Source organism: Odontesthes bonariensis, chromosome 23, assembly GCF_027942865.1.
Source record: "Odontesthes bonariensis isolate fOdoBon6 chromosome 23, fOdoBon6.hap1, whole genome shotgun sequence".
Taxonomy (NCBI): domain Eukaryota; kingdom Metazoa; phylum Chordata; class Actinopteri; order Atheriniformes; family Atherinopsidae; genus Odontesthes; species Odontesthes bonariensis.
In genome coordinates this window covers 10,013,642-10,025,631 of record NC_134528.1, presented here as the reverse complement: position 1 = coordinate 10,025,631, position 11,990 = coordinate 10,013,642, and the positions used below count along the sequence as shown (strand labels likewise).

Below are 11,990 nucleotides of genomic sequence, written 5' to 3'. Positions count from 1 at the left end.
GTCCAGCCAGGTGGGTTTAGGTGTGCACCAGTAATGTGCACGCTCAAACACACGCACTGCCATAAAAAGAGAGAGGAAGAAAGATTTTTCAAATTTGAGAGGACAGGGAAGGATCAAGGGTGCAGGGGGAAAGGGTTATGGTTAACTTTCCACTAAAAGGTGTCAAAAAAGGAACTAAATTGGGTGTCAGAAAGCACTAAGGAGCTGAAATAAGTCAGGGTCCCTTACTCCCATGTGGGTGGGTGTTTGCTTTATACTTCTCAGACAATGTCCCTTTAAAAAAGCCCCGTGTCTGGAAAGCCCATTAGATGTGCATATAAAATTTCCCCCGTGATTAATAGTTGATGAGGAAGGGTTGGTTGAAGGGTACTACCAACATGTGGCCGGCAGGGCTCCTCCTCCTCCGCAGTCTCACGTTACATTCCATAAACTTGCCACTTTTTCCCACCTATACGTTTAAAAAAGGAGGAGGGCTCACTTGTCAAGAATGCCTTAGAAGAGTTGTGAAAACAGCCTGCACAGAAAAGGGGAGTCATGCAGTTGCAGATGCAGCTCTCACACTCGGCCACAAGTCAGTCAGATCCTTGAGGGAGCGAGGTGAGTGTGAGGCAGAGGGAAAGTGTGTGAGAGTGTGTCGGGACCGGAGGCTCAGAAGGACGTCACACACACTCCCACAGCGAGAGGGAAACACGCCGTCACAGGAAGGCGTCCATCCTCACGCGTTCTGGGCTGTGGAAGAGTCAACAGCCTCTGACAGAAGTGAGTATTCCAGAGTTAGATACCATGAGACCATCCATGATGTGCATGTAGGCAGCTGAAGTGACAGATTCAGATTTCCAGGGTTTTTAAACTCCTCGACGAGGCAAAAGACGTCTCTGCAAGACTTTATTCAAGTGGGGGTTATTTTTTTGCGTCACCATGGATCAGCCAGCCAGCAGCTGCATGAGGAGCGCCCATCCCAGCAGCCCCATCTGGGGCTGCATGAGGAACCCTCACTCCGGGGTCCCAGGAGCCAATCTGCACCAATCCTACCAGCAGGCCCCGTTCTCCCTCCACCAGAAGCCCGAGTTCTTGGCCTACACAGACTTCTCCAGCTCCTGCCTGGTGCCGAGCGCTCCGCACGCCGCCTACCCTCGTGACGACAGACTGTACCAAGAGAGCCAGGGTGGTTACCAGAGAGCCGATTGGCAGTTCAACCCCTGTGAGACCCGAGTGAGAGCGCCCGAGGCGTGCCCACCTGTCGCCCCTGCAGTTGTAGGTGGCGGCGGGGGCGGAGGGCCTGAGCTGGACAGTGTAGGGGGTGACAGGCTGCCAGGCGGCGTTCCCGGATGCCTGGACGGAGAATACTCACCCCAGAGCGTGGCGTCGGCCGACTCGGACAAGAAAAGCTCCAGCAAGAGGAAGAGAGATGTCACAGGTGAGTCACGGTGTGTTGGAAAGGAGGGCAGTGCGTAAAAACCTCACAACAGGAAGCATTTAAGATGAGTAAAATTCTCATTTGGCAACGTTAGAAACTTTTTTTATTCTGTATTTGACCTTTAAAAAAAAAAAAAGGGAGTAAAAATGAAAATATCGAACCCAAAAATTAAAAAAAATTACTTTTCTTTTTGACAAATGTCTACAGAAAGGTGTAAAATATGTCAGACCCCATAAAAAACGTACCAAAACAGTGTGTCAGGGTCAAAAAACTCCTCCCGCGCCCTGTATCACAGCTGGCTCGGACACACATTCTCCTGATTTCCTCCTCAAATCGGTCTTCCAGTAGCAATCTCACCAGATCGCTATGTGAAAGGTGAGTAGGTGACAAAAGTTTTGTGTTCAAGATGCACATTAAGTAGCAGTTGCATCCTCTTATTGTTCCAGAGCTTTAAAGGGGCTGAGATGATTCACGAGGCATCTGAATGTTTCATTATGCCTCCGTATCCGTTGGGAATAAAGCATTGTTTCTTAAGACCGCCGCCACATTGAAAATAGGTAAAAAAAAACAGCATCTAGTGTCCGTGGGAAGTACTTTAAGACATCACAGGTGCTTCAGACTGTATTTATTACAGCTTCTTAAAAGTAAATCAGAGAAATAAGCCTTGTTACAGTTACATGTGAAACTGCAGATTGGTTTTTTTTAGCAGTTATTTCCATTGCTCCATATTAGTAATAAAAAGTATCTATATTACTGGCTGTTTCCAGAGCATTTTACCACAAAAGAATGACTTCATTCGTCCTCACTCATGGTGAGTTGATGTATTTAACATTCAAACAAGTAGCACCTCTAATGCTTTTTGAATTTAATGTAATTTACTCCTCCTATCTGATTTCAGACTTGCTAATAGGAGGCAAAAAGTAACCGATAGCCATGACAGGACTAATTCCTAAAAGGTTCAGGTGTGGCTTTAGTACCGGGACCTACAGGCCAAAGAAAACGTTTATGCTTTAAACCGAATCTAAATGTGGGGCAGTTTTAATCCTCCGATTTTCACCCTGACAAAATAAAACCCAGTTAGACCCACTCGTGTTTCCCTAAACTTGAGTAATATTTCAAGCTGTGGGGGGAGCGGCCCGAGCATCCATAAGGCAAAAAACAAATCTTAGAAATTGGGGCAGAAATATTTTAAAACCCTAGAAAACTGTAAAAAAAAAAACCATCTTTAATAGAGAACTAGCTGGTAGAACTGCGACCAGGTTGCTTCAAAGTCCTAATCTGATTATATAAAGTGTGCAAAAGTTATGTGACCAACGTGTGCAACAGACATGAGTTTAATTGAAAAAGAGGAGGCGGGGGGGGGGGGGACCCCCTCATCCCCCCCACCTCCACCCCCACCCTCTCTTTCTTACCTTATTGTAACCTCCACTCACTACCCTGAAAACATGCCAGACCACGTCTGGTAAATTCACTTTCCTGCGAGCCCACTTCTTACATTCTTATCCATTGACATTTTCCTGTCGTTAAGCCGTAACACAATCTCCCTCTGAGTGCATGCAATATGTCTGACCACTACATCAGCTCTTGGTTTCAGAAAAGAACCGTTCGCCTTTGAATTGACAAGTTGGTAGGAGAGCATATATTAGGAAAATGTCCCGAAGGCAGTCGCAGTGCAGATGCAGCTGCTCTGCTTGTGTGTGTTTGTGCTGATATGGAAATGTGGTGCAGCCAGAGAGCTGTTGCCAAAAGTTTGAAACCAAGATTATATGACCTGACAATCGACTTGAGTCCAAAGTTTGACAAATATAATACAGCCCTGTATTTAACATGGATGGTGAGATAAAAACCCTGCTTTTTAGCATTAACACAGGTAAATCTAAACTTTAATATAAACTTGTGTTAGTTTAGCACGTCTGAATGAAATAAAAAGTTTCATACTGAAATGATAAATGTATTAATCAACATTTAATCTCCTCTTAAGAGTGTGATTAAGCTGTGAATGAATTTGGATTAACATAGCACGGGATAAATATGTTCATTTTTCCCCTCACAGTCGCAAAGTGCTTGCTTATAAAAGTGCCCTTAAATTATCCTTTTTTTGCAGTGAACTGAAGCAAATGCAATAGAAATGAATTAAACTGAATCTGAGAATTTACTGAAAGGTCTAAAATGTTCACGTTCAAGGTTAATGAGAACATTTCTACTACATCTAATAGTGTTAACTAAAAAAAATCTGCTTTTAAATGCACAATAGAGTACATTAAAACCTCAAATATTCATTCACTGTTATCTGCCTTAAAATGCTAAATAAAAGGGCTTAAAAGAAGCGTAATCAGTTGTTTGTTCGCACACTTAATTTTCCACTCGGGGCTAATTTACAACAGGTTTGATTCCATTCTGAGTCCCACAAGCTGCCTTTGCACCATCCACCCAGAAAAGCACCAAATGCTGTTTGTCTTTAAGACCCTGCTGGGCGCAGAAGCCTCCTCCCTGCAAGTTTACGGCCTCAGGCTGTGCAGGATATTTATTGGGGGTCTGTTTAGTGTGGCCAGTATGTGCCCCGCCAGGTGTTCAGTCCAACTGTAAACCTGTTGGACACGACTCCAGACCAGACCTGACAAGACCAGAGCTCCATTAGTGACACCTGAGCTACAATGAGAGCGTTTTTTTTTTCATCACGGACGCTCAGGTGTTGGAAAACAAAACAAGGCACGCACACACGCACACGTGCACGGTGCACGTCGGTCTGCCCAGTCACATCTGGACCCGGTGCTGCAGTCCATTTCACATTTTGGCCCACTGCTCTGGCAAGCGCAGAGCAAAACTTCTCACTTTGACAAATTAGAACCATTTTCAAGAGATTACATCAGCTTCTAGTGTCGCTACCAATGTGCAATTATTACCAAATTCATTCCCTTCAATGGAGCGCGGTTACTGAGAGTTACTGAGAGTTAAATCAACCAGCTTTCACTTGTGTTTATTCTGGTAAATGTTTATTCTGGTAAAAAAAATCTCTGATCATCAGAGCCAAAATAGTTTATTCTAAAGGTTTTCTCACATGAAAACAAATCACAACTAATATCAGCCTTGTTAAAATCCCATTTACTGGCCGTCCTGTTCAACTGAGCGCCACATTCATAGAGATATTTTAGGCTTTTTCTGATGTTTGCTGTCACGTAGAGATGAGTTAATGTGGATCTGCCCTGAGTACTCCTGTGGGAAATCTCCTGACACACACACACACACACACACACACACACGTTGCTCTCAGACCTGGACACATCCGCACCTTTGTTCTTTTGTTAGAGGCTTTAACGATGTTCCGCTGCATTCCTCTCCTAACTCAGTCCCTCTGTGGCCGGTTTGGTGGCCCCTGCCCTGAGCTGATGCATTCTCACACACACGTTTGCACACAAACTCACCGGGAATCAGTGCTCAGTTGCAGAAACATGGACATACAGTGTGTTGCATACATTTAAAATGAAAAAAAAAATAAAAATAAGGGGAGAATGCAGATGGAAATGCTGCACATGCACAATGCAGGTGAGCAGGGCCCATAAGGTCAGGTCAGGGTGGTCTTTTTTTAAGGTGCTGGTTAAAGTGTTTACTATATGAGGGGCTCCTATTAAAAAGCCTTTGGAGTTGTGGTTTGTTGGTGTCTGTGGTTCTTCAGGTTGGTTTAATGGTTCGGTAGAGGCTAATCAGGAAAAGATGAGAGTTAATTTAAATCAGATTAGCTTCAGGTCTGATATGGTTTAATAGCTTTTAGTTAAAGGGCAACCTCACTATGTATTAAATGCATCTCTCTCCAGACATCCAGGACTCCAGTTTTAAGGTGGATTCCAGCTGCAAAGCCAGGAAGGAACGCACAGCCTTCACCAAAGAGCAGCTGAGAGAGCTGGAAGCCGAGTTCACCCACCACAACTACCTGACCAGGCTCCGTCGCTACGAGATCGCCGTCAACCTGGACCTCACAGAGAGACAGGTACGCCCCCTTTCCCTCATGTACAACTCTACTCAGGATGAAGGAAAGTGTCACGAGTCCACATCAGGTGGAAATCTTTTTCTGCTGGATCTTAATTAACTTTGAAAGGCCAAAGATGGATGGAAAAAAGTGTTTTTTAAGTTAACCAAGCGGGTGTTTTTCCTTGAAAGAAGAATGATTGGCTCTCGTTTGCAGTGTTAATACACAAGCATAGTCGCATTTGAATCACAATGAGCATTTTTCCACAGTCTGTGCTTCTACACTGGAAAAAATGCCCCTCCAAAAATAAGTAAGAAAAATAACAAATACGAGACGTTTTTGCTTGAAATAAGCAAAAAAATCTGCCAATGGAACTGGTGAAAATTGGCTTGTCAAGATTTCTTGAAATAAAGTGTGACATTTGGGACTTTTGAGATAAAAGTGATCTTGAAATTAGCTTAAAAACCTCTTCAAATGTAAAAAAAAGCTTGTTTCATATGAAATCCGACTCAAAACAATTTGTTTTCAAGACTTTTTCATTTAACAAGATATTCCAGATGTATTGTCTTCAAACAAGTCCCTATATCTGGCTGAAATAGTACTTGTTAGGCAGTTGTGTCTTATATTAAATGTAATGAGATATTTGGACTAGAAATGAGACAAATATACTTGGTAAGACTTTGATTTTTTTCCAGTGTAGCAGAATGACATGCAGCTGTGATGGGTGGGAGGCGGCTCCAGACTCAGTGAAATCGGGCAAACATGTGTCAATGCTGCTGGATTGAACCCCAGTCTGTCTGTCAGACTCAATGTCCCGGCTCCTCCTAATGAGGCTGCGTTGCCACAGTGACCACACATACTGCCGCCTGCTCCTAAACTTCATTCCCAGACCCCTGACACACACACACACACGCAGCCAGCGTCCATCTAAAGTCAGAGCTCCCGTTGCAACCAAACAGCGTTTTCCAACTCCACGCTCTGGCGATTCACCGTCATTTCAATGAGAGTCGGTACAGTATGTGGGAACAGATTTATCTGAGTCTCAGAGTCGCAGGGGACGATGCTTAGTGGGATGTGCAGCGGTCAAGTATATTTGTCTCATTGAGTATCTCATTACACTTGATATAAGACACAATTGCCTAACAAGTACCATTTCAGAAATATATAGGGACAATACATCTTGAATATCTTGTTAAGTGAAAAACTCTTGAAAACATCTTGTTTTGAGTCATATTTCACATGAAACAAGCTTTTTTTTTCATTTGAAGAGGTTTTTAAGCTAATTTCAAGATCACTTTTAACTCAAAAGTCCTAAATATCACATCTTATTTCAAGAAATCTTGACAAGCCGATTTTCACTAGTTCCATTGGCAGATTTTTTTGCTTATTTCAAGCAAAAAAGTCTTGTATTTGTTGTTTTTTTTACTTATTTTTGGAGGGGGATTTTTTTCCAGTGTAGAGAGTCGAGTTTTTAATTTTTTATGAATTAGAACCATAAACTTCCTCTATGTAAACTTCTCAAAGAAGAATAGACTTGAGCTTTGACTCAGAACATGTCCCATAGTTTTAAATAAAGATAATTACCATCCGGATAAGTCTGGTGATAATCTATCTTTGCTGTTTTTCCTCAAGCTCTGCTCCGTGTGCGGCACCTCATTACAGGGGAAGGTTATGCTGACAGTTCCACCATATAACAGACACATTTTGATATTTTCCCTCAGCTACATATGCATTAATCCACCCTCAGACAGAAAGGGTCACCAATTACATTGAATTATGAAACAAGAAAAACAATGAAACACAGCGATCCAGTTTTTCCACCTGTCAGTAACACTGAAATTGAACTAATGGATACAGCAAATTTCAGCACAAACTTATCCTAATAAAAGAGGAGTATCCAAAGCTGGATTTATTTAATTCCTTTTTGTCATAGGGACTGTTTTTTGGACCAAACATACATCACTGAGCCACTCTATTGCACCAATTATCCCTCATGACTACAAAACATACGGCAGTTTCTTTCAACTCGATCTCCCACACGCCATCTGTCTGCTGTACTGATCCACAGCTGAAAATAATCCCCAAAGAATGTACCTTTTACTCCAGTTTTTACGAACAAAAAAACCTACAAATGCTCTTTTAAGGGAATCTCTTTTACCTTTTTGAAAATGTAACCATACGTTTAGGAACCAATGTTAAAGATTTAAGGCTCTGAAAACAAACTGGGTAGACCGGCGTAAGTTCTCCCCCCGTTCTTTGACTTTCTGCAAGTGGAAGTATTTGCAGCTTTTTCTGGCTGGACGGCTAAAATATGAGATCATTTTCATTTCGGAACAGTGCAAACACAGATGAGCACCGTCCACACTGCAAGTACAGTAAAAGCACATCCTGTGTAGGCCGACTTCCTGATCGCCGACTCTTTTGACCCGCTGTGTATTTGATACTCTCTGCCTGCATTTGGAGGGATTCCTGAGCCAGAACTGAGTGCTTTGTACTGACAATTCATGGTCTTTGCAAGGCCAGTGCAAACAGAGTGATTTTATATAGTGCGCTGAGACATTTGTGGGGGATTATTTGTCTACTTTTCTGCTGACCATGTCATAAATATGGCTAAAAATTGCAAAAAAAGGAGAGAAAATCCACAGTGATCCTGTTACAAGTTCAACTGAGTAGTGTGAGAATGATCTCTGGTGTAGATTTATTGTCTTAAGTCCACATGCAGAGTGTGTATCTGTAGCTTTTACTGTCGTATATGATAAAACATTTAGTATATTCATCCAGTGTGTTGATCCATTGCATGAATATGAATAAATTGAAGAATTAATTTGATGAAAAAAGAACATATAAACGTATTTTTAAGGCTACAAACAGTGTCAGTTTGGCATCTTTGCTTAAAAATACTCAGTGTACGATTAGATAATAAATAATTGAAGATTCAATTTTATTTGAACTTATATTCTTTGGTTTAATGCAAGATTATTGTTGGTGCACTGGAAAAAATCTAAATCTTACCAAGTATATTTGTCTCATTGAGTATCTCATTACACTTGATATAAGACACAACTGCCTAACAAGTACTATTTCAGACAGATATAGGGACTTGTTTTAAAACAATACATCTTGAATATCTTGTTAAGTGAAAAACTCTTGAAAACAAATTGTTTTGAGTCATATTTCACATGAAACAAGCTTTTTTTGACATTTGAAGAGGTTTTTAAGCTAATTTCAAGATCACTTTTAACTCAAAAGTCCTAAATATCACATTTTATTTCAAGAAATCTTGACAAGCTGATTTTCACTAGTTCCATTGGCAGAATATTTTTTGCTTATTTCAAGCAAAAACGTCTCGTATTTGTTGTTTTTTTACTCATTTTTGGAGGGGCATTTTTTCCAGTGTGATTATTGTTAAATTAGCTCAAACTGACCCCGGTGCGTTCATGTCATTATAAACACTGATGTGGCGTGACGTGTGTTTCTTCACTCCAGGTTAAAGTTTGGTTTCAGAACCGGCGGATGAAGTGGAAGAGAGTGAAGGGAGGACAGTCATCTTCACCCAACGACCTGGAAAATGACGACATAGACTCAGCTGCGTCGCCCAGCTCTGAATGAAGGATGCCAGCACTGAAAAAAAAAAACGTTCAACTCTTTAAGGACCCAAATCATTTGGGAAAAACTCTGAGCAGGGCTGTTGCTGTTGTAAATAGTTGACTTATGTCCATAATGAACTGCATTTTTATTATTGGTAAATACTCATTGAGAGCCGCCCTCCTTTTTGTATTGACTTGTGTTTAAATATTAATGAAACTTGAGGTCATTGTGGATTTGTGACAAAGTCCACGCAGCAGCTTTAAGGTTAGTGATGACATATCAGACTGTGATGCGATTGTGCCTGAGCACGTCACCTTTGGTTCCAGGATTGTAATCATGGCCTTTGACGCTTGACTAAAGCCACCTGGGAAAACTCAGACTGCACACATTTGCCAAGCCGTAAGTGCCTCAGAATCAAATGTTTTTAAATATTATTATTTTGTCAGTTTCTCTCTTTCCTTGATATATTTTTTTTTCTGTCAAGCCTTTTTTTTTATTACTCTTTTTTTTTTTTTTACACAGTTTAAATGCTATTGATAAAACACAGATGTTGACTGTTTCTGCAAATAGAATAAATCATCTTCTGCAAAATGGGGAACATATCTTGATAATTTCTTCCACCTGCGACATTTGAGTTACGACTGGACAGAGGGTACAGATCATGTGTATTCTTGGCTGATGGATGCATGTGTGGACCTTTTTTGGTGAGACATTATGTGACTGTGAATTGTTAAAACTAAATGATTACAGAGGGTTAGATTGCTTCCATTTGCTTTTGATGTGAGCAAGTGATATTGACGTTTATGAATAACGTGTTCATGGTTATGTTTTTCTGTTTATGTTGGGGGCCAACAGCGCTCTCGTAGCTTTGCCCCATAAGTTTAAAGCTTTCTTTTTTAAGGTTCCATGGTTGTATTTTAATCAGGTTAGTGTTAGACATTTAGTTTTGATGTAGTTTTAGGGGCGAGGGTATGAATAATTATCAGAGTGGAGAATACAGTGAGTATTTTTGACCTTTGTATCTTATTTATCTGTTTATAAACGATTGAAAAAGCTCTAATGTTGTGCTGTTAGATGGGTGCTTTCCTCTTAACATTCAGCCAATCAGAGCTGACATTATCTTTAAGTGCCAGAGGAACAAAATTGTAATATTTCAACAAATTAACCAACATTAAAGTTGCCTGAATATCCTAAGCTGGTCCGTGACAACAAAATTATACCCTGGCTTTGTATATTGGAGTATTTTCATTCACTTTGGCATTCAAGTCAACATTCTGGCTCAGTTTCATCCCCCCATCTATCAGCTACAGCTATTTCCAGAACACTGATTCTCCGTCTTTCAACTCATCGCATGCTGAAACTTTTTCTGGAGCACAAAGCGACACGAGAGCCGTTCCCTGTCCCATTGAAGGCATTACCAAACACGTATAAGGGTAGAACCAGGAGACTGAAGTTGAAGTTCTCACTGGAAAAAATCAAAGTCTTACCAAGTATATTTGTCTCATTTCTCGTCAAAATATCTCATTACACTTAATATAAGACACAACTGCCTAACAAGCACTATTTCAGCCAGATATAGGGACTTGTTTGAAGACAATACATCTTGAATATCTTGTTAAGTGAAAAACTCAAGTATATTTGTCTCATTGAGTATCTCATTACACTTGATATAAGACACAATTGCCTAACAAGCACCATTTCAGAAATATAAAGGGACAATACAACTTGAATATCTTGTTAAGTGAAAAACTCTTGAAAACATCTTGTTTTGAGTCCCATATCATATGAAACAAGCTTTTTCTTACATTTGAAGAGGGTTTTTAAGCTAATTTCAAGATCACTTTTATCTCAAAAGTCCTAAATATCACATTTTATTTCAAGAAATCTTAACAAGCCAATTTTTACTAGTTCCATTGGCAGATTTTTTTGCTTATTTCAAGCAAAAACGTCTTGTACTTGTTGTTTTTTACTTATTTTTGGAGGGGCATTTTTTCCAGTGCTGTGAGCAAAACTCAAATCCAGGGTTTAATGAGCTTGGTTTTCATTCACTAGCTGAGAACATCTTAAGCAATCTTTTAAAAATGCCGTAAAAAAAAAAACAGACTCGTATCCATAATAAGATTTAAAGTGAATAAACTAGTATTGCGTCACCACGTATTGGTTATGTTGCTAATCAAAGTCTTTGATCACAACTTCAGAATGGTGATATCAAAGATGTGGCTGCCTTTACCTGCGTTGATGTATAAGCCAAGTTCTTCCCAGGTGTTCATTGACAAAACTCTCTGAAATATCCACTACAGCTGCTCTTCTTTAATGGATTTAGACTCAAGTTGTGATTCGTTGACAGAACTTAAAGTTACAGGGGAGGCCTTTACACTTATTTCTTTGCAACTTGTTCTTGTGTGGCATTCCTTTAAGACATTTCTCTTCCATGCTCCTGGACTGAGGTGCCTATGTCTTTTCCTTTGGACTGTATTGTACACATCAACATCCTCATCCTCTAAATGAGGACCATGCTGCTCTGGAGTTCTGTCTTTATTTTCAGGGGCAGAGGACTCAAAACAGGTTGGGTTATAGTCTGGATTGCTGAGAACTTCATCATCAGATGTGTCTTCTTAATGGTGTGAACATGTCTGCTTGACATCTTCAGCAACATCAATGGGAGTGTTGAAAGTATTGTCTTCTCCACCTGAAACAGAGTTTCGACCTGGTACAATCTCTTTAATGATGGTCTTATTGTTATCTTCATTGGATAAACTAAACTGTATCAGAACAGTCAATTGCATCTCCTGCCAAAAAGGGAAAACCTTTTAACCCTTTGAGGTGTATGGTTACAAACGTGTAATTAAAATCATCTGAAAAACATTCATTGCCTTCTGGTCACTGGTATTAGGCTACATCAGGGATTCCCAAAGTGGGGTGCGTGCACCAGCTGCCTCCAGGGACTGCGCAACAGGGTTAATACGATAGCAGTCCAGTGGTGTTATGATAAATAATATTATGTTCAAGGGAGATTTTTCA

General features: G+C 40.6%; 1 protein-coding gene across 1 annotated transcript; it reads left to right on the top strand.

Annotated features, from left to right (window-relative positions):
* Window positions 1–553: 553 nt before the first annotated feature.
* Window positions 554–9,610, top strand: meox1 (mesenchyme homeobox 1). The gene is made up of 3 exons (XM_075457475.1): window positions 554–1,417; window positions 5,230–5,402; window positions 8,868–9,610. Exons 1-3 carry the CDS (start codon window positions 919–921, stop codon window positions 8,988–8,990), a joined length of 795 nt encoding a protein of 264 aa, XP_075313590.1. The 5' UTR covers window positions 554–918; the 3' UTR covers window positions 8,991–9,610.
* Window positions 9,611–11,990: the final 2,380 nt, after the last annotated feature.